Source organism: Fusarium phalaenopsidis (genome assembly GCF_050370095.1).
Source record: "Fusarium phalaenopsidis strain FUZ10S chromosome Unknown contig_32292, whole genome shotgun sequence".
Classification (NCBI taxonomy): Eukaryota; Fungi; Ascomycota; class Sordariomycetes; order Hypocreales; family Nectriaceae; genus Fusarium; species Fusarium phalaenopsidis.
The window spans coordinates 2,116,055-2,142,468 of NW_028145410.1; the positions used below are offsets into that span (position 1 = coordinate 2,116,055).

Here is a 26,414-nt window from a genome sequence, read left to right on the forward strand (position 1 = left end):
TGTGTTTTTGTAGGATTGTTAGTTGGCGAGATACCTCAATCATGATTGATGTTTATGGACGATAGTCAATAGCCTCCAAGATTGGTGTAAAACGGTTCAATGGATGTTAATGTATGAACAATTACTATCAAATCACTGAGCAGACGCGCCTGGAACCGATTGCACAGCAATTATTGCATGAATTCTTCCCATCACAATTGCCTCCTCTCAAGACGCTTTTCCTCTTGTGGCGGTAAATCTTGGCACCGACCTTGCCCCAGTCACGTGCAGTTTGCGCCAATCGAGATCACATGACTTAGCTCGCACACACCGAACCCCGGTTTCTTAGGGCTCAGCAAGCAATTCGACCACTCCACCAAAAAAGCCCTCCCAAGTTTGAGAATTTCTCGATCGCCATCCTACTAACCGCCCAAACACCACAGCCAAGATGAGTACGTGACCACCTCACCGGGTAGAGGGGATTCTCCCTCGAGAGAAGCGGCTTTTTGCTAACGCGATCGCCAACAGCGAAGGGTACCTCCAGCTTCGGTAAGCGTCACAACAAGACGCACACTCTGTGCCGACGATGCGGTTAGTCCTTGTGCCCTCTCCTTCTTCCTTACCAGGCCTTCCTCGATCAGCGCATCAACGAATTCGACGAGAACCGAGACGGAATTTTTAACGACAATGAGCGACGGGGAATGGCCTGGATTGGAGACTTGGAAACCTCGAATGAATCGGGAGACTGATGGGATATCTAGGTCGTCGCTCTCTTCACATCCAGAAGAAGGAGTGCGCTGCTTGCGGCTACCCTTCTGCTAAGACCCGGAAGTGTACGTGAAACCCCAAAAATCGCACCTCGACCCGACAATCTCGACTCGGATGGTGCTTGTCCGTTGGGCATGTCATACTGACCCGATCCCTTGTGCAGACAACTGGTCCGAGAAGGCGAAGCGAAGAAAGACCGTCGGCACCGGCCGAACCCGCTACCTCAAGGATGTGTCCCGACGATTCAAGAACGGCTTCCAGACTGGCCAGCCCAAGGGCGCCCGGGGCATCAACAAGGAGGCTTAAACGGGGATACCGCATCCCTCTACCCTCCCTTCACCACCCTCTCACCGCCCCGTCCCTCTTCTCCCCCGCCTGAACGGAATTTGATAAAGATGGTGTGTGCGCACCCCGCACGGGAACTGCTCTTTTAGAGCTGAATGAACGGCGGAAGGGAAAGAACTCCAGGCTTGGAGAACCACGGTGTTGGTGGTGGACGGAGCAGGTGTCTGGTTTTGGTTCGCGGATGAAAGGGGCGGCTGGAGCATGGGCACGGTGTTTTACATGTTTGAGCAAGGACAAAAAAAGAGGACCCTTTTGCTTTTCTGAGATTCCATAGGGATTCGGTCACTCACGAGGTTCTGAAATGGCATCTTGATTCTGCATGAAGGTGCCCTGGCGGTTGAGAGGTCTTGGTATGTGGAAGAATATGAGCCATACGTGCAATTGGCTTGTTGTTAATGTGTGACAAGTCTTGATGTGCTTTCATGAGAGGCTCGAGCCAGTGATCTATTCGTTGATATGGATTTCAACCGTTCTTTTGACCCAACCCAAGTCGAGGATTCTACCACACACTCGGCTCTTATCCAACTTCTCTGCCCCGGAAACCTGTCTTCAGGTTCCCCTCTCAAACACCTTGACTCCTCCATCAGCGGCAACATGATACAAGAACTCGGCCGCACCACCCATGCCCTCGACTCCAGGCCCCGTGATACGCACAACCCCGCTGACGTCCCTCGCCGTTCCCGTGTCCAGCATACGTAGGGCCAGCACTGCATCGGCTGCATGCGCCGCTGAGAGGGCGAGGCTGGCATGCTCGCGCTCCAACGTTGTGGCTTGGGCAGCGATGAGAGGTGTATCGGCTGAGAGGGTGAGGAGGGTGCTGTGAACAAGCTGCAGTGCCAGTTAGTTTATAATTATCACACATACTGTAGTCAAAGGGAAACTCACACTGCGGAGAGAAAGAAATAGGTTCTGGAGAGCGAGGCCTGTGGTTGACTCGTCGGTGATGGCAAGTAGGGCGTCGAGTTGGTCGATGATGAGAACCTTGCGCGACGTCCGCAGGTCTGCAATGGCGCCTTCAACCTCCTTCTTTACGTCTGCAAGATTCGTACTTCGTATAATTCTCTCTTTGCGCGCACCTGGTACTGAAGGACGCACTGCTGGTTGAGCACTGCTGTACAGTCCTGTGAGACCATCGACGAAAGTGAAGCGCCCTGTCCTGCTGAGAGCATCTAGATCCAGTCCCTGACTGTAAGTTAGTCAAGACGTACTAGATTGTTGAAAGATGAGATATTCGAGCAAAACTCACCATCTTGGCTGCACCCTCTCTCCAGAAAGCCCCATCTCTCATGAAGCTGACCAGGACAACTCCAGTATCTCTCGCACCCTCATCCCCATCTGCGCATCCCTTCAGATACGAGTACACATGGCGCAGGGTAAGCCAATTCGAGCTTGTACCGAGGACACTGGTGAGGAGTATGAGGGATGCCTCTGGAGGCAGAGCGAGGTAGGACTCTAGGAGGTGAGGTATGCGTGACGAGGAGGCCATCTTTTCTGAGGGAAGATGATTTTGATATTGGAGATTTTGATATGTCTGTACTGTGCGAGCGCTGGAGTGAGGTTGGTGGGATGTGCCATGGTGGGGGTGGGGACTGTGAGGACTTGAGCAATTGAGCACTGTGCTTGCTTGGGCTTTAATGTAGGCCTTTCGGAATGAAACACTGTCTCATTATTCTATACATAGAAATACAGTCAAAATGAGAAGATAATATGCCGAGCTTACATCCCAATGAGACGCGAATTAAATGTTGACTTTACTATTATAGTATTCATTGGCACAGTCTTGACTGTTAGATTTCAGTGGCAGGTGCCTGAATGATGACGCACTTGCTCAGCACAAGCACGGGAACATGACTTCCACTGCCTTCTCTCTCACTTCTCTTTGTCACTTTTCATCCTCAACACCATCACTAACCATCCATGATCTTATCCGCCACCACTGTTCGCCACGGCTCTTTATGCTTTACGATCTGTAGCCATCGTAACGACGGAACCACCCACCATTGTTTCTCGTATCTGTCCACGAACCCTGCCAATACTATCCAGCGCCCCGCATAGGCCCAATTTCGTGAACCATGTCCAACAAGCTCACAAGGAAGCCCCGTTGGCTCAGTGGTAAAGCGTATCACTAGTAATGATAAGATCACTGGTTCGATTCCAGTACGGGGCATGTGACTTGTTTTTTTGCGCCTCTTGACTCTGATTGAGCTTGGGGACTTTATCCTTTTTGCCTCAAGTTGTGGTATGGGAAGAAGTCAAGCATGGGCATGGTTTATTGATGGAGCTGCTGTGTCATAAGAAATAGCTGACGACTCATAGGGCTTCATTCATTCGGATGTTCCGTGGATTGACAACAGGACTCAGGAGTGTTTTTGCACATTATTATACTCGAGATTCACGAGAAGACACTAGGATGTGACGCACCCTCAACCAATTTTGTGCAAATTTCACTTCCATGGGTATTTAGCCTCACACTTCCATCAACCTCTTCATCCCCTATTGCTTCTCCGGTGTAGCTCGGCCACTCGATTCCTCCATCACCGCCTCACCCTGCACGATAGTGTTTGGGCGCCTACCCTTGACCAAGGATGTACACACCCGGGCAATCGTTGCACGGCTCTCCCATAGAGGGTAGATGCCAACTGCGAAAAGAGAGAGGAAGATCCAGATGATGCCCACGCTGACCCAGCCGGTGAAGAAGGGCTTGGAAAAGACATAACGGGAACCGTACATTGGCATAGGCCAGAGCACGAGGAACGACAGAGTTCTGGAAACACTGGTTAGCATGGATTCGACTGCTTCCGAGTATGGAGGACAACTTACAGAATGATTGTCATGGTGCTGGCGATCTTGAAAGCCTTCTCGAGCTTTCGCTGCTCCTCCTCAAAGTCGGCCTGTTGAGCCGCGGCCACCTGCCTCTGGGCCTCCTCGTCAAGGCCAGACTCCTTGATCACATCGTGGTCATCTGCCCTGCGGATGTTCATCATCGACTGCCAGTCATACTTGTCAAAACCAAAGATCAGACAAAAGATTGGGATGAAGATGACCGGGGAGAGCAGGGCCGTGAGGTTGCCAGCAAGCATGGGATCGTTGGATCCGGTGCAAGTCACATCCAACTTGCCACAGGTCTTGCTCGCAGTTGCTAGCCACGCCGAGATGGCACAGGCGGCGCCGAGGATGGGAGACAGGGTGGCCGCCCATCGGTTCTGACCGCGCCAGATGAGAGTTAGTGTCGCTGGGAGCACAGCCGCAGAGATGAGCACACCCATGAGGAGGTAGAGGTATCCCATTGAGATGCCATTGTACCACAATCCAACGGAAATGCAGCAAATAATGAGAGCGTAGACGACCATGCAGGCATGGGACATCCAAATAAGGCTCTTGCCACTGGCATTGGGACGGAAATAAGTTCGGTAGATGTCATAGGTGAAGATGGACGACGTGGCAACTAGCTCAGAGTTGAAGGACGAAGTGACCGCCAGGAAGACCATGAGTAGAGTGGCGATGGCTCCACCCTTGCCCAGAAGAGCAACAGCAGCATATGGAAGAGCCAAACCAGCCGAGACGTCAGCCTCGCTCATACGCTCCGGGTACGTGGGGAAGCGAGGGTTGGACTCGAGGGCGAGGGCCGAGAGACCCAGAGTGGTGGCAGTCAGCCAGGGGATGGCGAACCAGGCAAGACCTCCGATGATATAGCCAGGGAGGGCATGGACAGGGTGCGCGGCGATGGCCTTGTTGTAGTAGCCGTTGTCGAGGAAGACGGTACCAAAGTTGCCGACAATGTTGATGACGAAGAATGTGACTCCCCCCTTGGATCGCATCGTCAGATAGCTGCCGTCTTGGTTGCCAGAGACTGGATGGGCCTTGGCTGCCTCGACAAGGAGGTCATACACAGCGGAGGGACTGCCCAGGACATCGGAGGACGCATAAGCCGTCAGGGCAAAGATGATGATTATGATGAGCACAACACCGCCGTGGATGTAGTCGGTGATAAAAGTGGCCTTGAGACCTCCGATGAAGGTATAAGCAACGACGCCCACGGGGAGAAGGAAGATGGCAGCGATAGTGTTCATGCCGGTCAGAGCATTGACAGTTGCAGCACCTCCAGAGATCAGCATCAGAGATACAAGCACGTTGGTCAAGATGCCAAAGACGATGAATGTGAAGTGAGCAGGTGTCCCATAGCGAGCCTTGATGACCTCGAGAAAAGTGTGAGCGTTAGGGGCACGCTTCTTGAGCATGATGGCCAAGGTCGCGAAGAGAAGAATCTGCACAGTCGCTCCGGAAGCATACCAGAACGGGCCCGAGACGCCGTACCGGTAGCAGACACCGGAACTCTGCAGGAGGGTGGCGGCCCATGTCCACGAGGAGACGACGGCGGCGGCGACGAGTCCCGACTTCATGGAGCGGCCGGCCGTGTTGAACATCTCGGACGTCTGGACCTCATTGTTGTGACGCTTGAGGATGTGGGTGAGGCTGATCTGCGAGATGTGAGCTTGTGACATTGTCTTTCAGACAAGAGACTAACCATGAAGACGGCAAAGGCGAGGCCGACGCCGAGGACGATGCCGTAGCCGGCGCCCTGGCTCAGAGCTGGAGTCCCAGAACCAGCCATGTTTGTAGAAGCTGGTGGATATCACTTGGAGTCTTTGCTCTGAAGCTTCAAAGGATGTGGCTGGCAGTGTCTGGCAGTGTCAAGCATCGAGTACACTGACAGGAACACTCACCATATATACTACTCTACACATGCTTGAACATAGGATCCCCAGCCCTATCAGCAAGGCCAAGCAAAGTCAAGCCTTACAGGCGTTGAAGCATCATGCAGCAGCACCTTTGAGGGCTTGGGAGTATCGTTACATGAGATAAGGAGGGCATACGGCGATCAGTCACAGAAAGAACAGGGGGTGACAAGAAAAGCCGCCGGGGAACTCAGGATCACGCCGGGGAACTGGAGACGACACCAGGGAAGCGATGTGGAAGCGAATAAAGAACCATCGCGACGGGTGCGATGCCGGAGAAGTTCAATCCGGGGCTTGGTATTTCCCCCCCACAGGTTTGTTGCTTGGAAGAGGTGCTAATGCATGGTAGTTTCTTGGTAGTGATAAGGTCTTGGAGTGGTGTTTTGTCATGACAGCCTCAGAGCGGGCGAGTGGATACTGATGGCGTTTATTCTCCGTAGATCCATCCAATACCATGGGTCGAGCTGCACACACATGTTTAGCTTGGCACTTTAATTCAATGACAATCAAGGGTGATTCAGCGAGATTAGAGATAATAAAGAAGAAGAGTTGCTCGTCTTGCTTTGTCAAGATTCTCTGGGGTAATAAGGCTTGGACGAATGGGGGAGGCTTGATAAGAACAACCTCGTCTCCTGATAAGCTCGTCTCCCCCCAGTTTGAAGGCATCGTCTTGGCATATGTACCATGATTTTTTTTTCTTATCTCGCATGGATATTTTCTTCCCCAGAGACTGTTTTTTTGAAGGATTTTCAAAGTCGGTCTTGGCTTTTTGTTTGACGAGCGCCGGCGGGCCGAGTCTTGGTGGTCGCCGGCGGCCTGGGTAAATACTACTACAGGTCAAGAAATGATGCTCGATCTGAATAATCCTTGATCGTTTTTACTCTGTAAGCGACTTGGTTAAAAGTCTTGGATTCATCCGGGGCGAGCCAAATTTTCACCACGACAAAGGGAATTAAGTGGTGAGCGAACGGCTCAGGATCTACCGCCAGTGCACCTCCTGATCTCCGAGCTACACTCCCGTGTACGCCCGACTCGATCTTCTTACCTTTTGTTGGACGGCATTTGAGATAAAGACACTCTACAGACGAGCTTAAAGTCGAGGGCAATGGGGTTTTTCTTCTCTCCATCTCGCAGCCCGACCATGAGGCAGCTTCAAGCCGCCATGTCTTGAATGTCCCGGCTATCATCCGATAGTCCTGCCCCCCCTCTTGGTACTGTTATCCAGGCCATCGTGGATGCTCGAGCTTGAAGTCCCCGGTAGAGCCTCCTCGAGCGCGGACAAAGCTTCTCGCGCAGTTGCATACTGCCTCATCCAGCACTTTAGTATGACATTTCCTCCTGGCAGCTGCTCGACGTCGGGGAACTTTTCCGCTTTGAAGTTTGGGTACACAACCCGCTCTTCCCAGTCAAGCCTGTCGTTGACTTTAGCAAACCTGCCTGGATTCGTCTTGTATGGCCACCTCCCAGTGAGGATGGTGTAGAAAATTGAACCCGTCCCAAAGATATCCAACAGCGTGCTTGACTCGTTATCAAACACGGGGCTGTAAAACGGGCCGTCTGGCAGGGAGAAGCCGTCGAGGCCTAGCTCTTGGCAGACAGAACCGCCAAAGTCGCAGAGTCGCAGGTACCGAGCTCCCGGCGTTGTCTCATGTACGAGTATATTGCCTAGTCGAAGGTCCGAGTGGACGACGCCGCAACTATGGATGTAGTCAATGGCCTCTGCAACTTGACGACACCAAATCAGGCGCTGGCCAAGACTCGTGGACGGGTGGCTATCTAGGTAAGCCTGGAGGTTGCCATGGCTGGTCTCGGCGAGGAGGATACCGTCACCCTGAAGCCCGAGGAATTTATAGACGAGTTAGTGATCATCCCGCGACTAGACATTGCAGCTTCTAGATCACCTTACGATCCTGGGATGGTAGCCTAGTCTCTTGAGGATTTGCTTTTTCGACAGAAAAACAATTAGCAACCCGTTCATCGACTTCGGTTTGGCCCAGATATACAATTGGCTGTTTCAAAGCGACGCCCGGGGAAACGCGCTCAATGATACCTGACGAGCCACAGTCCAGCATTGCTACTTCTCCGTTACAAGAGTCAGATGGAATTCTCTTAGATCTAGGTGCCGCAGGCAGGGTACTTGATAGGTAACTCCTCCGCATAGCCCCTTTGCTGGTTCAGCCACCCCCTTCGTCTGCGCTACATACTGTGAGACCCTGCAGTGCTTCAAACCCGTCAAGCCGCTGGTTTTGAGGCCAGAACTGTCAGTCCATTGAAAGCATGAGTATGGTCAAACCTTGCTGGAGGAGAGGGGAATTACTACGTAGTACCTTTGTGACGCTGTTGCCCATGCGGCGGAAGATTGTAGTTGAGATGCTCCAGATGAGCTGGAAAGGTGGTTGTTTGGGTTGGTTAATCAGCTTGAGCTTGCTGGATGATTGACAATATTGGTGTTAGAGTAGATGGATAATCTAATGCAGTAGATATTACGAGAAGAGCGGGACATGGGTTGTTAATCGCCTTAGAGGGTGTTACGAATTGTTCATATAAACTCAAATATCAAACATAATAATATCTTCAAGTTATATGTATAAATCAGGGAGATATAGAGGGCATATATATTCTTAGGGATATATATTAAAATAATTACTTGGCTCTTTCTATATGCTCAGGTGACACCCTTGGGTCAAGTATATACTCTCTTGATTGAACCCTCCCTGCTATATCACTGCTCGGCGAAGACCCGAATTCACCTCACCCTCCACATCCCTCTTGGTCTCATCCTTCAAGCCCTCCTCAAACAGCTCTGCCCACCTTGCCGCCAAAGATGCCATGTCCCAATGTTTTAGAACCCCTTCTAGTTCTGCAGCTACAGATGTGACGAGCTTGCCCTCGAGACCGCACGGCACGAACCGTGCCCACGGGTTCACCTCCTCGGGGCCCTCAACGGGCACATCAATGTTAACGGCAATGCCTAAAGCTGTGACGTGCCGCCGGTGGTGCACTCCCATGGCTGCGATCTTGCGCGCCGGCTGCCCCTCCGGCGTGGGGACCCAGACGCCGGGCTCGTCGCGGGTTGTGTATGTCTGTAGACCGAACAGGTCGGCCAGCAGACGCCGCGTCGTGGCCTCAAGATGGGCCGCATACGACATCACAGAGTACCGCGCGTATAGCGGCGAGTGCATGTCCAGCACCGGCCACAGCACTAGCTGTCCCGGACCGTGGTAGGTGGTCAACCCACCGCGGGCCGTCTGTCTTACATCGGGGATGAAGGTTTGCTCGGGGACGGCATCACGGCGGTCAGGGAGGGCAACCCGGAGGGGCGCACGGAAGCGTGAGGTCTGGGTTGGTGTCAGGTCGGTTTGACGGCGGCCAAGGGTCAGAGTCGGGGTAGCTTCAAAGGAGAGGAGATGCGGACGGGGCGGTTCGTCATCGGGGAGGGTCTTCCAGGCGAGCAGGCAAGAGCGGAGCTTCTCCTGAGCGGCGTCGGCGTCGTCATAGGGGACAAAGGCGCCGGGGCCGGAGCCGGTGAGATGCTGATGCACAAGGAGGGAGGCCCATCGACGGGCGGCCGGCATCCGGGTTTCGGAGCGGGCTAGAGTGGAGAGAAGGACGGCGGAGGGCCGTAACCTGGTCTGCAACATGATCCCGGGTAACAGGATGAGAATTCCTCACTGTTGGATTGGAGGACAACTGGCGGGGGAAAAGGAGGGGGCCGGTCGACGTGGCTTGGCAGGGATCTACGAAACAAGTCCCCCCGTGTGACCTGACCTGAATCTCTTGTGGTGGAAAAAAGAAGGACTTGCCTTCTGAAGATCTCGTGGGCCCGGGCGAGATCGCGCCGAGGGAAAAAGGGCGCTTGTGGAGATGTGACGTCGGCAATGAAAAAAGTCGGCGTCGGAGGGGGGAGGTTCCGAACAGTCTCGTCCGTTCCCTTTTTTGCACAGACTTTCATCCCGTCTTGTTCAGTTGAGCTACTTCAAGTCTCGATCGGCAGCTGTCAAACGGGCAAGATGGGTGATACCAACTTGAAGCCAATCCATCTGTTTGACCGAGACGAGCAAGAATCAAAAAGGTTATTAGCTGGAGCTTGGCGGTGGAAAACATTGCATGTCGACGCAATCACATGAATAGAGAGACGCTCAACACGTACGGCCTAGCTTGTGTGTCTTGATGCTCAGCTTCTTGGCAATACTTTGTCGCCCCATAATCGACAAGAGATCATGGACAAACAACTGTATCGTCGGCATCATCAACTCGGATGCAATGACATCAGCGAAGCTACGCTTTTCTTCTTTGCTCTGCGCTAGCCTGGATGGATGGAAGGATGGATAATGTCGGGGGACAGCAGCAAGCTGAGCTTCCTCCTCCCTGGTCGAGAATCGCCGCCAGTGTCGTCATCGCCCAGGCTTTGGAGCGATGGGTCTGTTCCACCTGGAGGGGAGACGAGAGAGAGTCCCGTCCGTCTCCCCACCCTCTCTCTTGGCCCTGGAAAGCATCATGGGCTCTGTGCGGTGAACCGGGCTTTTTAGTGCCATTCACACAAGAGTCTTTGGTGGTGATGGACCACGGGAGCCTACGTAACGCCTCCATCTCCAGACTGAATTGACTGGACTGTGACTGTGATCCCCTTCCCCCTCCCTGGACCATCCCATCCATGATTTATTAGCCTTGCTCTCCCCAGAACCTGTTTGCCCACCTTTTTATCCTTCCTCTTCTCATCGTTGTCCCTCTAATAAGACATCATTCTCTATCGACTGAGACAGACATCCAGTGGCTCCACCAGCAACACGAGGCATCGGCAAAGCATCACATCACATTTGACTCTGTACATGCGCTATTGAAAAAGCTAAAAAAGAGAGGGAGGGAAAAAGAAACAAAAACAAATTCACCTCGGCAAAGAAAAACAAGCTCCATCGCAATCCTTTGCTTCCTTTAACTCTCCCTTCTTCTTGTTCCCTGCTTTTTCTTCCCTTCCCTTTCCCCATCTGCCGGTAATTAAACACGCCAAAACGCCCGACCCCACTAGCGCCCTTTTTACAGTGCTTGCCTTGCTTCCCTGGTGGTGATCCTGGCGTGACGACACGACAAGCAAGCAAAATATAGCAGCAAAAATCAACCGACGTCGGGCACATTTGACCTTCTTTTTTCTTCCTCGGTCAGGTTTTTAACTTGTCGAGCGGACGACTCTTTTGCCAGTCGGATCGAGTTTGTTCAGCTTCTCTCGAAAATCAATCACAATGGCAAAGCGTGAGTTTGCCCCTAAACACCAAAAATCCAACATCACCACTAATCGTGATTTCCAGACGCCCCCCTCGGCCTCGCGGCCCTCGTCCTCCTCGCCGCGTCCCTCCTCTTCCTCTGGTTCATCATTCTCTCGGGCCTTAACAACACCACGCCCCTCAACAAGACCTATTTCCTCCGCGCCGACACAAGCGACATCACTGGCGCCCGCGACGTCACCCAGTGGACCTTTTTCTACATTTGCGGTGCCGGAAACAAGGACTGCAGCGGTGCTCGCCCTGGGCCCTCCATCGGCCGCGCCTGGAGCCCGAACCCCTCCGGTGCACCGGACTCGTTGGTCGGCGGCAGCGATGGTGACCGAACCTCGGGCGAGTACTTTTTGCTCTGGCGCTTCGGATGGGTGTTTATCCTCATCACCCTCTTCTTTGAGACAATCGCCTTCTTCACTGGATTTCTCGCTTGCTGCGGCCGTCTTGGCGCTGCCATCTCGGGATGCTTCTCTACGCTGGCTCTGCTGTGCTCCTCAGTTGCCATGTCCCTGATGACGTATGTATTCCCTCACCCACAACGAAAATTCAACTCACTAACAATCTCAAGTGCCACCTTTGTCAAGGCCCGTGATGCCTTCAAGTCTGATGGACGCTCCGCCTCCCTCGGCAGGTACGCCTTTGGCTTTGGCTGGGCCTCTTGGGCCGCTCTCTTCCTCGCCACCGTGCTCTTCTTCCTGGGCCTGCGCGGTGACAAGTCGTCGTCCAGCGGAGGCTACACCGGCCGCCCCTGGCGACGAAACCGCAGCGTCCGCAGCACCACGGGCTACGATGGCCGCCGCGTCAAGGACGACTACTCGTAGCGCGGGACGACGCCCTTGAAGCCGGCAACGGCCGCCGTGCGGGACGCGGAAGGGGATAGTGCTGGTGCGTCGGCTGAGGGTGAAGCCCGAGGCCAGGACCATGTTGAGCTTCGTCCTGTTCAAGATGAAGGCAACCGTCCTGTAAACACTGATGTTGTTGACCCAACAGTCGGAACAGACGATCACAACGTGGCCAACACCACCACCATTCCCTCTGAAACCAACACTGCCGCTGCCCAGGCCGGCAGCGGTAGCAAGACCTAACGTAATACGCTCACATCTCGGCCACTATCCATCTATCACCCGAGCACTCTGCTAGGGCTGTTGTATACACGATGTCTTTTTTCTTGGGAGGGTGGCATTTAAGCATGCTCCAGGAGTAATGTCGACGTTTGTCCCCGAGTCATGAGCGATTAATCAAATCAAACTGTAATGAAAGATACCTATTGCGAGATAATACAATGAATTAACGCAGTGCCTCAGTTTCCCAGTGTAGCATTCAGCTTGTTGCCATCCTGATGGATAGCTTCGTGACCTGGGTTCACCATTGGCGCAATGAGTCGTGTGGTAACTTTGACTAAACATACATCCTGGCCGCTTAGTTTAGACATGGAGAGAGGAAACGAGCTGGCCACCAGGAAGAAACAGCTTGTTTATTATACTGTGCTGGACATCAAGCTTTTACCATGCATCTCAACGAAGGTTATTTGAAGTTTGGAGGCGTCAGGCATTGCGCCTGTGACATGTTCATAAAGTGGTTCAACGTATAAAAATACATGGCCCATATCTGTGTCTACTTCCTGATAGAAACGTCTTTATGCCCTGCCTCCCGATAGAAGACACCTGCCACTACCACGATCGTTCTAGAAACGATGCCGACCTCTACCGATTCGGAAGTGAAGCCTCTCCCCCCAGTCCCAGGCTGGGAATCTATCCCCCTCGACGCAGACTGGACGAATACCATCTTCGACATAAACTGGAAGCCCAGCATAGAGGGGAAGCGTTACTTTACAGACTCGTAAGTTTTCTAAGCACCCCTCATCTTGCTTTCTAGATAAGCTGATGTTGTAAAGCCCCAGCCCCCAAAAGAAGGCTTGGGATCGTGGCCCAGCTTTGGTAGCACTGCCAATTCTTGGTTTCTGTGGCTTCATGTATAGCATCTGGGATAAGATATGCCACTGGGAGGAGCTGATCTGGCCGAGCGATGATACCGCCACTATCATGCTGTTGAAGGTCTACTAAATGGGCAGAATAGTACCCCCGACTGCAACGTCTGAGGAATGAGACCGATGCTCTATCTTGTTCTACTCTGGGGTGGGCATTCCTACCTTGGACAATCATCTCTGCGTATCACATGCTAGTTTTGTCGACAACCAGGCCAAGCTCAAGTATAGGAACTACCACGCGGGCCAAGAAACAAACGAGACATCGATCTTGGCAAAGTAATGAACACATCCTGCTCTAAGGATAGCAATAAAAGGAGAACGTGATTATAAACATCATAGAAGAGACCTATGTAAGATTTCTCTTATCATATCTCTTAATCATTCTAGTATTTATGAAACCTCGCCCACTCATTATAGAAGTTATGACCTTAGAGAGGAGTTATTAGATGCTTTGCCTCGTTTATTTCTTGACCCTTTTGAGAATATGCTCTGGCTTTAAACAAGACTCACAGCCAAGAGTCCCTCAAAGCACATCCAACTCGATGACCGTTGATCGATGGAAATCTTGCTCACTCACAAATTCATTATGTTGACTGCCCACGATAGTATTCAACTTTTTCCATTTATTTCTCTTGTTCCTCCTCCTTCTCTTACTTCACACATCCTCCCACTCACTATGCATCTCATCTCATCTCAGCCATTCTTGACCCAATGAAAGCCCGAAGTCGCCCTCAAAGCCTTCTCTTTGTATTCCCATCCCTTCTTCTCGTGCCATTCACTTTTCCATCCCTTCGTATACGTACATGAGGGGAAAAAAAAAAAAAAAAAAACGAGGAACCAAAAATATGGTGCCCTGGCCGTTCCCAAACTGCCCCCCTCACCCCTATTTAGTTCTGTTCGTCCATAAAAGAAATATGCATAGATCCAACCCATGTCCGTCTAAAACCATCCCAAAGCGTGTACAGGGCGTTTTCCAGGAAAGTTCAATAGCAAATGTGGACCAACAGAGGGGATAGACAAATCCCGTAAGCAATCAAGTGCTTGTTGTCTCGTCAACAAAGGCAGAACCGCAAGCTGAGCCATCACATGGATCTATTGCACCGTGCCTGCCTGTCTGCCTTCAGAATCCCCCTTCTGTTTCACCAACCAGATACCTGCTCTGTTGGCGGGTCAACGTTTTCGTTCGTTTTCTCCTTTGATGCTTTGACATCCTCGCTGCGGCACTCATACATTGTTCGGACTCGAGATTGGACTGACGGTGTCGAGTGGTGCTGTGTGCAATGCTGGTCTCGCCGGCCCGTCACTATCCAGGCCTTCTCTCTTGCGGCCCAACACGTTGTTGACCCATTCTGCTACCTCGGCGTCTTCAGTGGATGACTTCAGGTCAATCTTGCCGACAGCTTCTGCCACCTTCTCGACCTCATCTCCTTCCTCCGCCTCTTCAGTAATCGTTTGAGGTTTGCTGAATTCGCTGAGCCATGCGTGCTTCAACATCATGGCATAAGTTGGTCGTTTCATGGGTATCTTGTGGAGGCACCCTCTGACAAAGTCCTTGGCCGTATCCGAGTAGCCCTCTTCTGGCATAGCCGGTGGTTCACCCTCGACGATGGCCTGTTGATCCAATTAGTTATCTAGTATGGTTGATGATATATGAGGTCACTTACACTCAGTTGGCTAAAGATGGTGGATGACACCTCAGGCGGGTAAGGGTAGGCACCCTTGGCACACTCGATGATGGTCAGACCCAGACTCCAGACATCGCTCTGGACGCTGTATGACCCATCTGCGTTGCCCGCCTGTGCAAAGCCGCCACCAGAGATTCGTTCCGGCGCCATGTAGCTCTGGCAGCCGATGTTTGTCCTGGCTATGCTGGCCACGAGGTTACCACTGACGCCAAAATCGCAGATCTTGACCTGGCCGCGTGTGTTGACCAGGATGTTTGTCGGCTTGACATCACGGTGAATGATGCTGTGCTCGTCCTTGAGGGACTTGAGACCCATGACTGTCGAGTATGTAATCTTTCGTAGCACGTTCTCTGGGATGCCTCCGTTGTACAACTTGTCGATGGACCCGCCGTCCATGTACTCGATACACATGTAAACAGCGCCCTCTTGGAAGAAGGCACCGTAGAAGTCGATAATGTAAGGCGAAACACATTCGTGTAGAATGACGAGCTCCTTCAGAATGGTTGTGAACTTGGCATCGTCAAGCTCCAACCGCATCTCCTTCATAGCCATGATGGTCCCGGTTGTGCCGTCGCTCTTTTCTGAGTCGGCAGCATCCTCGGCCGGCCTTACTGGTGTTGGGTCCGACTGCGAGTACTGGACAGGGACGGGCTTTCCACCGAGACCTTGACCGAACCGGGGAACTCTCCTCTTGGCATGCCTCACCTTGTAGACGGTTCCATAGTTACCCTTGCCCAGCTCTGCTAACGTTTCCACCTCGTCGAGTGAGATGCTAAAGGTCTGGCCGTTGGCAAAGTTGACTCCGGTCCGTGTAATTGTGGCAGCGCCATCAAACGTCACCCAGCCCTTCTCAGTGTCGATGTATTTCTTAAAGTCGTCCATCTTCGACCCTTGACCTGTAGGACCCGTTCCGTTCGATTGTGGCTGGCCAGGCTTGTCGCCTGTAATGTCCGACAGCTTCCCAGGAGGACCTGTTCGTCTCATGCCGGTGGTCGGGACAGGGCTTGCTCCGCCCATATCAGACAGCTTCATGCCCATACCACCTCCCATCTTGGCCCTCCTCTCGCTCAATGACGGTTTCGGGAGGATGGGAGCGGACCTTGGATGTGGGACGGCGCTTGGCCGTTGCATATTAGGAGGCATGCGCAGATTCGCGGGGAAACCGTTTGACATGTTACCCGTTGGCGACTGTCCCGCAGGCGACATAGGGCTGCCGCCAGCGGGCGACATGCCTTTTTGCATTCGCTGTTGATGTAACGCCCGCGCCTTGGCCATGATGCTGTTTTCTACCGAGGCACCACCGCTTCCGGCGAAGCTCGACGACGTCGACACAGGATGTCTAGCCATACCCAAGAGACCCATGGCTGTCGAATTTGGGTTCATGTTGGGGGGATCAGACACGGACCGTAACGACGGCATTCTTCTCGGGAGCTCATCGGGGCTGTCGTGACTGGGAGATTCGAGCGGTGTGCTTGGTTCGGACGAGTCTTCAGAGCCTGGAGACGCAGGTGTGGAAAACTCCTTCAAGGACGAGTCGTCCGGCGTGGCCGGAATCGAGCCGGAGGCGGACATCGGAAGGGCACGGCGGGCTGCCTAGGTAAAAGAGACAAAGCAAGGCTGTTGAGCAAGTTGTGATGGTGGAAGATCGGGATTTCTGCCAACTGCGGGAAACAGGTGGTAGAACAAAATTCGATAAGGCGGCGTCGAGGTCACGAGAGACAGCTTGCAAGGACCGCGGGGAGCTGTCGATCGGGAGACGGGACGCGATCGATTCGATGGGTACGAAGAGGAGGGATGGAGGGGAAGCAGATGGTGCGATTTTTGGAGCTAGACGGAGGCTCGCAGCGGGCGGTCTAGACCTTTAGAACTCTAGACTGCGACCAAAGCGACTGGGGGCCTTGTCGCCGGAGGATGAAGGTTGCAGAAGACCGGGGACGAAGAAGCCCAAAGAGGCACGCTGGTTTGTGATATCGGGATCGATGGCCCTTGAGCGGGTTGAAAATTGTGTTGCGTCGGGTGCAGATATTGCACTTGGGAGGTGATGGCGGATGCGCGAACAGGGATGCGGGTGCTGCGGAGCTTCTACCCAAACTGTATCATGAGAAGCCACCTCTCAACCATGATATACCCAAAACAGGCGATATTCGCGGGACGAGGTCGACGATGGTTCACAAAACTCGAGGAGGGGTCGATGAGGAGGTTTCTCGGCGGGATCTGGATTAGACTCGGCCGTTAGCATGCGTTTCTTTTCCCTGATGCGCCGCCTCTTGCTACTCGTGGCTAGGGCACCGGATGCACATGGCGATTGCACTCGTACCTCGACAAGCCCCCTGGCTGAAATGAACCGCAAAAAGGCAATGGAATTGGCTCAGGTATCCATCCGATCCGGCGCGTCTCTGTGGTCGGGCAACGTGCAAGTGGCCGGGTGCGGGTGCGGGGTCGCGGGCAGGCTTGCGCAGGCGAACAGAGGAGCGAGGGAGGGGAAGACGAGGGGCCAATGACTTGTGTAAAGCTGCAGGCGGCGTCTGCGCGGGTAGGGATGCGCAGTGGAAGCTCAGAAGCTGCGAGGAGGTTGCTGTGAGGAGGAGAAGAGCAAGACAACCGTGAAGTGGATGGTGATGGTTTTGTGAGAAAGGCGCGAGAATGTGGTGGTGGTGAGGTTGGTATTTGGTTAAGGTTGGCTAGGACTGACCGGACGTGGAACCTCCAACCTAACCAGCCAAAAATCCGGTCCACATTACGGCGCAGCTCTCCCCTTGGACACGCTGGGCACCGGCGCTGCCACTGGGCGCCGCTTCAGGTGGCTTCATGGCGAATTCCCCTATCCCTGCCCTGGACACTACAGGTACTTGGCGATGGATGGATGGAACTCCCCGCGACAGGCTTAGGTTGCGACAGGGATCCAACCTATCGACTTTTTGCAGTGGAGGGAGGGCAGAAATCTGCGCCAATGTCACTGAAATTGTGTGACCAATGCCAAATGGGCCCAGAAATATGGCCAAATGGGATTTTCATCTTTTGCAGAGATCGCAATTCAGTGAGGTCAATGATCGCTGGTGCCGAGACGGTGATGTAATCCGCCAATCTCTACGATAATTTTCCAGACATTTTTAGCACAGCGTCTAGGAGAAAACGGTTACACACGCCTATATGATAAAATGGGTAATATTGCGCCGTTCGGGAAGGAGTATGATTTTCCAAGGCTTCGCGCGCGATTCGTCCTTGATTTTGGGAAATTTGCGACGCCATCGTCGATGGGGAAGCTGTTCCGATGACGTTGATGCTGTCGATATAAACTGTGGCTTGAAGCTGGCCTTGGCCAGAGGTGGGTACTTGGACGGCAGTAGGAGAAACACCGCAGGCTAAATCAGACCGACACAAGTATTGGTGCATCTCATCTTATAAATCAGAGTGTCAGGTGTGCGTCTTATTTTATCAGCCTCGGCCCAGTCGGCTGCATCGCCTCGTAACCTGCTTGATGCCCTGCCTTGGCGGTGCAAGTGATGGGCCGGCGATATCCCCGCTACCCGCTGCCCACGATGAACATCTTTGACATGGCATCAAGAGGGGTAAAGATATGCATGGATTTTCATCATAGAGAGGGTTAATCACCAGATAAGACAAAACGAAACAGGTGTATCTGAAACAGCACAAGGTTATCACGCCTATCAGTCGACCAGAGACATAGGAGATATGTATCGGTACCATCGCGATGGTGATGAGTGTGGATGGAAAATTGGAGACGTTGATTTCACTTTGGTAATATTCCAAGGCATGCTGACATCTAACAAGCCAACCTGACACTGGTGCAGCATCAAACAAGCTGTGCTAACCTTTAGTACCAACTGGAAAAGGTCTGGCAGTACAATGATATCGTGTCGCATTTTTGCCGTCAACATTACCTGCTCGCGTGTGCATGCATCGTGACAGACTGCACATCTCTACCCCTTGGAGTTGGAGACCAGGCCTGAGACAGCCCCATCGTCATGGCATCGGGGGCTCCAAACCTCACGTTCCACGTGGGGAGCCGGGCCTGCCAATGCTCCCTCGCCGCGTTTGACGTGCGGGCGATCAAAGCACAGTCACTTCCACCTTGGGGATGTCTCTGACCTTGGTGGGATGGTTGTGTGATGTGTATCATTCTCTCATGCCGGACATGCCTGGCCACTGGCCATTTTACGTTGACCCCTGGAACGCGGGCTTACACATAGCGGCGGAAGCAAGAAACCTGCAAAGGAATGCTTGATGAGCTTATGCAAGGGCTTTACCATGGCGCAGGCAAAAGGAATAGTAATTTCGTTCAAACCCCTTGGAGTTTTCAACGGGCTTCTGGCTGGATGTTGAGGCTACCTTCAGCTAGGCACTGCCAGGCAGGCTTGGGCTCTAACCAAACTGGGCTGTGATTGAAAAAGAGTTCATGGCTGGCGTTGTCTCATGGATCAAAGATTCTCCCCGAGTCTCGTGACTTGTCTCGTGGAATTTCTTTTTGCCCCTGGCTGGATCGTCCAGCACAGCCTTCTTATCCTCAGCCGAATCCTGGGCTGGACCTTTTCTTGGCTTGTCCACTGCCGACCTCTGAGCATTGAGGGATGGACAACGTGCCTTGATTAAGCCATGACGAAGACGGTTGTTGCCATGGCGCCACAGTCCAAACCATTGGCGCCCCGCCCAGGTCAACTCTTTTTTCCCTACCCCTGCTCAAGCCACCCCGGGACGCTTGATGATTGATTCCGTCACCTCTTCAAACATCGCTTCGTCTCGATCAATCAGCTTTGCTGCTGCTCGCGAATGTCTCAGCGACCTATTCGCTGGATGGCTCGCGAGGGGAGTCATCGATTGAGGCGCCACGTCGACGTGGCCTCGTTACAGCACAGTCACAGCTTGAGCCCAATTGGAGCCTGCTCCGATCGATAGTTGGCCTCCCAAAGACGCGTGGCGCGCTCATCAAAGTGTAGGAAATCCTTGTGTGTATCACCCACGCCCCGACGCCACGGCAAGGTTTCAGCTGCTCTGCCCCGGACGGTTCGGGCATTGGCTGGGTTACCTCAGGGCGCATATGCTCAAAAGCTTGTTCCGGGAGAGTTGCAGGTTGATGTGTCCGTCACAAAGAAGGCAGCAGACAGCTCTCAAGGACCTGAAGCTCCAGCTTTGAATTACTGTAGCCGAGCAGCCCATGCAAGTGTCGACGGGGCATTTGATAGCGCAGAGCCTTTGTCATAGTTTACCTAGCTGAACTAGGTTATCAATCGACCATGGGGGAACGTGCATCGTGGGTTTGCTCCAGGTATCCAAGATCCAATCCATTGCCATGGCCGGCACCGCCGCCTTTCGCCCCATCTAAAGAGCCCACTCCCACGTCTTTTCCCTTGGATCTCGCCATCGCTGCCGTTGCTTTTTCCCTCTTGCAACCTTAAAACAGCGCAAGACCTGGTCAATTTCAGAGAGTCTTGCCTTTAATTGCTCTGTCCTGATCCTCCCGCGCCTAGCACTATTGGTCGTTGCTTGGGTGCCTTATCTTTCGCAGCCGCAGTCGCAGCCTGCACGCCCCAGATAAAAGCGAGCTCCCCTTATCGCCCCCCGATTTGCGCCGACCACCAACTCCATCTTTATCAACAACGACAACGAAACGAACCATCGTCAGTTTTTGATGGCTTCGTTGCGGACCTTTTCGGTACCGTCGTTCCGGCTGACGCAGTTGGCCCAAGATGCATACGAATTGCCTCTGCAGACCTTAGCGAACACCCATGAGTCGCATCCTTCTCTGGGGCATCTTTGCCTCCTGGTCTTTGAGGCCGTCCTCGAAGTAGTCTGTGTCAGTTTGCCAGGCTACATCGTCGCGCGACTCGGCCACTTTGATGCCGAGAAGCAGAAGTTTTTGGCAAACCTGAATGTGATGTTATTCACGCCATGCCTGAGTATGTCGCGCCCATCGACCTCCTGCAAGCTCCTGCAGACACTGACATCTACCAGTCTTCACAAAGCTCGCTTCGCAGCTTAACGCTGAGAAGCTTTCCGACCTCGCCATCATTCCTGTGATTTTCATCGTCCAGACCTTTGTGTCTTGGACTGTGTCCGTTCTCGTCGCGAAGGTGTTCCGATTCAACAGACGCGCCTCCAACTTTGTCACCGCCATGGGCGTCTTTGGCAACTCCAACTCGCTGCCCATTTCTCTCGTTCTCTCGCTTTCGCAGACACTCAAGGGCTTGCACTGGGACAAGGTTCCTGGAGATAACGATGATGAGGTCGGTGCCCGAGGCATCTTGTATCTCCTTATCTTCCAGCAACTTGGTCAGCTCGTCCGCTGGAGCTGGGGCTATCACGTCCTCTTGGCTTCTAAGGACAAGTATCCCGAGTACCGCGAGCAGATTGCCGAAGAAGGACAACGCTACCGCGATGAAGAGCCTGAGGAGCCTGAGATTGAGGTTCTGATTGAGGGTCTTGATGGCGAGACTGAGGATGAGGGAGACCGCCAGAGCATCGATTCGGAAAACTATGACCCTGCCGGTCGCACGCCCATTGCCCATGCCTCCCGAGTTTCCCTGGCTGTTTCTAGCGATGATGATTTTCTTTCCAAGAAGACCACTTCCAAGAACCACCAGGGACAGGCTGGAACCAACGGCTATCTTAACGGCAGCGAGGGTGGTATTGAGACTTTCCCTCGCGTACCATCGTTGGAAGACGATGAAGAGTCCTGTGGTTTCTTGGCGCGAGCAGCCTCATCGGCAAAGGCCCCTTTTATTCGCCTCGGAAAGGCGACATCCAAGGGTGTCTGTAACTTGTACCAGAAGTCCCCCGCTCCGGTCAAGTCGTTCCTGAAGTTCATGAAGCGAGTCGGTGAGAAGTTCAACAACTTCATCTGGGAGTTCATGAACCCCCCGCTCTGGGCCATGCTTATTGCCATTCTAGTCGCCTCCATCCCGGCCCTTCAGCGCCTGTTCTTCGAAGAGGGCTCTTTCGTCCAGAACAGTGTCACCAACGCCATCCGTTCCAGTGGAGATGTCGCCGTCCCGCTGATCCTGGTTGTGCTGGGTGCCAACCTTGCGCGCAACACCATGGCCAAGGATGAAGCTCTTGACCCTGAGGAGGAGCGCATCGGTAACAAGCTCCTGGTCGCCTCCCTCCTTTGCCGCATGGTTTTGCCCACCGCTATCATGGCCCCCATGCTCGCGCTGATGGCCAAATACGTGCCCGTCAGCATTCTTGACGATCCCATCTTTGTCATTGTCTGCTTCCTGCTCACCGGCGCTCCTAGCGCTCTGCAGCTGGCTCAGATCTGCCAGATCAACAGTGTCTTTGAGAAGACCATGGGCAGAATTCTGTTCCAGAGCTATGTCATTTGGTAAGCTAAACCCGGTCCCTCGGCATAATGCAGCCCGAGATGCGCTAACACCTGACAGGATTCTTCCCTCCACTCTCATTCTGGTAATGATGGCCCTCGAGGTTGTCGAATGGGCTCGATGATAGATCTCTATACTTCCTTGATTGGAAAAACTACGAACTCGACATTGTCGGTTCAGCTTGGAACTCGATTGGTTTTGCTTTCTGAAACAACATGTGCGGGCGTTGAGGCGAGAGTTATACAATGGACAATATACCAATAGGGGCCACAAGGCAGATCTGAGTTGTTGGGACCAGACCCGACTCGGATGGACTGGGCTTTTAGGAATTGCGTCTTTTGCGTGTGTTATCACATCACTTGGGATTGTCTGTCAAGCAGGACAAAGTCAAGTTTTGTTTAGAATTAGTATAAGGAACGACCTAGTATAAGAGCTTGTATTGTTCAGCTCACTTAAGTATAGCAGCGAGCGTGATTACAAGCACAGCCTGATACCAACATTAAATAATGATATTGTTTTGTCATGAATGACCTGAAAGTGCCCCTCGATCAGCTAGTGCCATTAACCAAGTTCTCGGTCGGCACGATTTCCCAGTCTCTCACGGTTCCCTTCCAATCGCTGATGCGCACATCCCTGATATCCACCGACACAACCCTGACCTCCTCGCCAGCCACAAAGCAATTGCGGCCACCGTCCTGGGCGGGGCCATTGCCGCCATTGCCATTGCCCTGCTGAAACCGCTGGATATCGACCTCCTCAAAGGTGTTGTTCTCGAGATGCTGCTGGCGATAATATCGCTCCTCCTCAGTCCCGCTGGGCACCAAACGGGCGGCACCTCCTATGGTGGCACTGATGCTAGATAGCTGCGATGTGTTGAGGTTGAGGAGAAGGGAGGCGAGGCTGGAGCGATGCTCAGGGCCGGGGGAACCACCAGAGAGGCGGCGGCCATGGGTGGGTGGTCGATGAGAAACCCCTATAGCTGAGATTAGCACGCCAATCCTGGCAGATGAAAATCGAAGAATGAGATGCGCGACGTACAATCGTGGACGAGTAGAGACACATTGGGGTTTGCGACAAGATTGATAGTCTTGCGAGATGCCGGGTTCGTGGTCATGATGATGACCGGGTAGTTGGAGTAAGGCGATGAAGGCAGGTATGTGTAGTTCATGAGCGATACTTGTGGAATGTTATCGTTGCATGTTGCCAGATGAAGCTATATCCAATGTCAATCTTCTGTATTGGAGATGATATCCAACGCAACGGGCTGCCGGCGATGCGGGGGAGGGGTGCAGCGTACGAAGCGAGCATTCTCAAGGCACTGGACAACGTCTGGGGGAAGCGTCGATGTTGTCTGCTTGTTGGTGTCGCCTTGAGAGGCTTCAGCGTTGAGTGGTATATTTTGATCCATTGTGCGATGATGAGTGTTTGTTGATGTTGATGATGGAGTTGACCAGGATGGAACTCGTCTCGACGCAGCTTCTCCAACTCGGCACATTCCGCGACTCCCGGCAGGAATGATGACAGCGCTCAAAGCTTAGTCATCTATCGCTATCGATCTGGAGCTGGAGGGGCAGTCGCATGTGACGTAGCGGAGCAGCACCTTCCCCAGAGCGAGCTAAACAATTGATCTAGCAAGAGCTGCCGTCCGGGGAAGTCCTACCCGGCTACTTGCGGTTCCTCGCGGTCACGTTCGCCCTCAACCGGCTTGGACCTCTCAAGCCGACGGCATAGCACATTCACGGCATTAGAAACGAGGGTCATCAACCGAGAAGGTCCTTTTCGAATAAATTTTCCTCTTCTTCAGATGCTTCTCCTTGCAAACCTCTCCTCCTGAGGCCTTCTGAAGCTGCCATTGCTGTCTGTCTCTGAATTGGGTGCCTCTCTCTCCAACCGCCCGCCATGCGTTCCCTCCGCGCAAACCGTCGTCTTCCTCTGAAGCCTCTCCCTCGTCTCCTCTCTACGACCTCCTCTCCCAGCGCGGCCTCTGCTTCTACTGCCTCCTCCTCCTCTACTCCCAAGTATACACCGATCAATTCGGTCCTTATCGCCAACCGAGGCGAGATCGCCATCCGTATCAACCGTACTGCCGAACGCCTCGGCATTCGTGCTACCACAGTCTACACCGATGTTGACGCCGGCTCCTGGCATGCCTCGTCTGGTTTTCAATCACTTGGCCTCGGTCCTGCCAATGCCTATCTAGACGGCGAGAAAATCATTGCGCTGGCCAAGAAGAATGGTATTCAGGCCCTACACCCCGGATATGGCTTCCTGTCAGAGAACTCCAAGTTCGCAGAGCGCTGCGAAGAGGAGGGTATTGTGTTTGTCGGACCCCCAGCTACTGCTATGGCCGACATGGGACACAAGGCTCGCAGTAAGGAAATTATGACTGAAGCCAACGTCCCCTGTGTGCCGGGCTACCATGGCACGGAGCAGGGCGAGCAGGAGCTTCTTGAACACGCCAAGAAGATCACATTCCCTGTTCTCCTCAAGAGTGTACGAGGTGGTGGCGGCAAGGGAATGCGAATTGTCTTGACAGAGGATGAGTTCTTGACGCAGCTCAAGAGTGCTCGTGCCGAGGCCAAGGCCTCCTTCGGTGAGGGCGGCGAGGTCATGCTGGTGGAGAAGTACATTGTCCGGCCTAGACATGTTGAAGTCCAGGTATTCGCCGACAAGTGGGGGAACACTGTTGCCCTGGGCGAGCGAGACTGCAGTGTTCAACGACGACACCAGAAGATCCTAGAAGAGTCTCCTGCTCCTGATCTGGACGAGGCAACTCGACATGACCTCTGGGACAAGGCTAGGAAAGCTGCGTCTGCCGTGGGCTACGTCGGTGCCGGCACTGTCGAGTTCATCCTCGACAAGGACACCAACAAGTTCTACTTTATGGAAATGAACACTCGACTTCAAGTGGAGCATCCCGTCACAGAGATGGTGACCGGCTTGGACTTGGTGGAATGGCAATTCCGAGTCGCTGCTGGCGAGAAGCTGCCCCTGACTCAAGCAGAGGTTGAGGAGCAGATGAACCAAAGGGGTGCTGCTATCGAAGCACGAATCTACGCAGAGAACCCTGAGAAGGGCTTCATTCCTGATTCAGGCAAGCTGGTGCGTGCCTATCTGCCTACCGAGTTGCAGAGCGAGGATGTCCGCCTGGATTGGGGATTCCGATCTGGCAGCACAATCTCTGAGGCATACGACGGCATGATTGCCAAGCTCATTGTGCGAGGCGATACAAGAGAGCGTGCCATCGCCAAGATGGAGAGCGTTCTACGTGCTTACGAGATTGTCGGTGTTGCTACCAACATCGAGTTCCTCAAGCGACTCTGCCAGACTGACGCCTTTGTTGCCGGTGACGTCGAGACCGGCTTCATTGACAAGTGGAGAGACGAGCTCTTTAAGCCTAGGCACATCAAGAACGAGGTATTCGCCCAAGCAGCACTGGGCATGGCCAACTTTGAGCTCCGAAACTCTGTGCCCCATGGCCAGACACTAGGCTTTGGCGAGGCCAACACCATCGGTGAACGGAAGCTTGCCTTTAAGATCCTTGACGGATACAGTCAGGAGGAAGGCGAGGTTGTAGAGGCCAGCGTGACACAGACGGGCCACAACCTTTTCAACGTTGTCGTTTCTCGCAAGGGTGAAGAGACGCCCCAAGTCTTCACCAATATCGCATGCCAACCAGAGCCAGAGGGCGAGGTGATGAAACTGGAGTCATACTTCCCCTTGGAGCGAATCCAGTCTTCCGTGGTGCCCCAGCATACAGACAACGATACCAAGGTCACCATCTTCCAGCATGGAGTCAAGACAGATCTTGTCCTTCTACCGCCCAAGTGGTATGAGAAGGCACTCGGCTTGAAGGAGGCGACTGCATCTGTGGCTGCGCCAATGCCCTGCAAGATCCTGAAGAATGAGGTAGTAGAGGGCCAGACAGTACAAAAGGGAGCGCCCCTTGTTGTGTAAGTGTTGTTCTGTGAATCCTTCAAAACAATGCTAATACCGGAGCAGGATCGAGTCGATGAAGATGGAGACTGTCATCCGATCACCACAGGACGGCGTGATCAAGAAGCTAGCACACAAGGAGGGGGTAAGTGATAAAGTCCGATCATACCCAATCAAGATGATTCTAACAGGTTGTAGGACATTTGCAAAGCTGGAACAGTTTTGGTCTTGTTTGAAGAGGGTGAGGCCAAAGAGGGAGAGGCTTAAGGACAATGAATACCATGATAATGTTGGGTTTTGGGGCGTCATAGGGAAGACAATTTTATGCGAATACATGGGTTTTCAGTACGGCTCATGTCATGAATGAGGCT

At 53.2% G+C, this 26,414-nt stretch overlaps 10 protein-coding genes and 1 non-coding gene across 11 annotated transcripts; 6 read left to right on the forward strand and 5 right to left on the reverse strand.

Annotated features, from left to right (window-relative positions):
• Window positions 1-427: 427 nt before the first annotated feature.
• On the forward strand, window positions 428-1,053 carry LRP88_04942 (60S ribosomal protein eL37; the record flags this gene model as incomplete). The annotated part of the gene is made up of 4 exons (XM_083241508.1): window positions 428-431; window positions 508-570; window positions 741-812; window positions 911-1,053. The coding sequence occupies 4 exons, from the start codon at window positions 428-430 to the stop codon at window positions 1,051-1,053; spliced, it is 282 nt and encodes a 93-aa protein (XP_083102656.1).
• Window positions 1,054-1,641: 588 nt separating this feature from the next.
• On the reverse strand, window positions 1,642-2,578 carry LRP88_04943 (uncharacterized protein; the record flags this gene model as incomplete). The annotated part of the gene is made up of 3 exons (XM_083241509.1): window positions 1,642-1,920; window positions 1,978-2,274; window positions 2,339-2,578. The coding sequence occupies 3 exons, from the start codon at window positions 2,576-2,578 to the stop codon at window positions 1,642-1,644; spliced, it is 816 nt and encodes a 271-aa protein (XP_083102657.1).
• A 609-nt stretch (window positions 2,579-3,187) lies between these two features.
• On the forward strand, window positions 3,188-3,259 carry LRP88_04944. The gene has a single exon. It is a non-coding gene; the product is annotated as a tRNA-Thr (tRNA).
• Window positions 3,260-3,585: 326 nt separating this feature from the next.
• On the reverse strand, window positions 3,586-5,704 carry LRP88_04945 (sodium:solute symporter family protein; the record flags this gene model as incomplete). The annotated part of the gene is made up of 3 exons (XM_083241510.1): window positions 3,586-3,856; window positions 3,913-5,570; window positions 5,618-5,704. 3 exons carry the CDS (start codon window positions 5,702-5,704, stop codon window positions 3,586-3,588), a joined length of 2,016 nt encoding a protein of 671 aa, XP_083102658.1.
• A 2,841-nt stretch (window positions 5,705-8,545) lies between these two features.
• LRP88_04946 (lipoyl(octanoyl) transferase LIP2) lies at window positions 8,546-9,469 on the reverse strand (the record flags this gene model as incomplete). Its single annotated transcript, XM_083241511.1, has 1 exon — window positions 8,546-9,469. One exon carries the CDS (start codon window positions 9,467-9,469, stop codon window positions 8,546-8,548), a length of 924 nt encoding a protein of 307 aa, XP_083102659.1.
• Window positions 9,470-11,065: 1,596 nt separating this feature from the next.
• Window positions 11,066-11,919, forward strand: LRP88_04947 (SUR7/PalI family-domain-containing protein; the record flags this gene model as incomplete). The annotated part of the gene is made up of 3 exons (XM_083241512.1): window positions 11,066-11,075; window positions 11,132-11,615; window positions 11,667-11,919. 3 exons carry the CDS (start codon window positions 11,066-11,068, stop codon window positions 11,917-11,919), a joined length of 747 nt encoding a protein of 248 aa, XP_083102660.1.
• An 872-nt stretch (window positions 11,920-12,791) lies between these two features.
• LRP88_04948 (uncharacterized protein) lies at window positions 12,792-13,161 on the forward strand (the record flags this gene model as incomplete). The annotated part of the gene is made up of 2 exons (XM_083241513.1): window positions 12,792-12,937; window positions 12,993-13,161. The coding sequence occupies 2 exons, from the start codon at window positions 12,792-12,794 to the stop codon at window positions 13,159-13,161; spliced, it is 315 nt and encodes a 104-aa protein (XP_083102661.1).
• Window positions 13,162-14,309: 1,148 nt separating this feature from the next.
• On the reverse strand, window positions 14,310-16,342 carry LRP88_04949 (kinase-like domain-containing protein; the record flags this gene model as incomplete). The annotated part of the gene is made up of 2 exons (XM_083241514.1): window positions 14,310-14,696; window positions 14,750-16,342. The coding sequence occupies 2 exons, from the start codon at window positions 16,340-16,342 to the stop codon at window positions 14,310-14,312; spliced, it is 1,980 nt and encodes a 659-aa protein (XP_083102662.1).
• A 4,075-nt stretch (window positions 16,343-20,417) lies between these two features.
• LRP88_04950 (auxin efflux carrier) lies at window positions 20,418-22,231 on the forward strand (the record flags this gene model as incomplete). The annotated part of the gene is made up of 3 exons (XM_083241515.1): window positions 20,418-20,685; window positions 20,741-22,109; window positions 22,168-22,231. The coding sequence occupies 3 exons, from the start codon at window positions 20,418-20,420 to the stop codon at window positions 22,229-22,231; spliced, it is 1,701 nt and encodes a 566-aa protein (XP_083102663.1).
• Window positions 22,232-22,655: 424 nt separating this feature from the next.
• Window positions 22,656-23,515, reverse strand: LRP88_04951 (pyridoxamine 5'-phosphate oxidase family protein; the record flags this gene model as incomplete). Its single annotated transcript, XM_083241516.1, has 3 exons — window positions 22,656-23,080; window positions 23,146-23,320; window positions 23,405-23,515. The coding sequence occupies 3 exons, from the start codon at window positions 23,513-23,515 to the stop codon at window positions 22,656-22,658; spliced, it is 711 nt and encodes a 236-aa protein (XP_083102664.1).
• A 491-nt stretch (window positions 23,516-24,006) lies between these two features.
• LRP88_04952 (carbamoyl-phosphate synthase L chain, ATP binding domain-containing protein) lies at window positions 24,007-26,310 on the forward strand (the record flags this gene model as incomplete). Its single annotated transcript, XM_083241517.1, has 3 exons — window positions 24,007-26,060; window positions 26,110-26,188; window positions 26,242-26,310. The coding sequence occupies 3 exons, from the start codon at window positions 24,007-24,009 to the stop codon at window positions 26,308-26,310; spliced, it is 2,202 nt and encodes a 733-aa protein (XP_083102665.1).
• Between the last annotated feature and the right edge of the window lie 104 nt (window positions 26,311-26,414).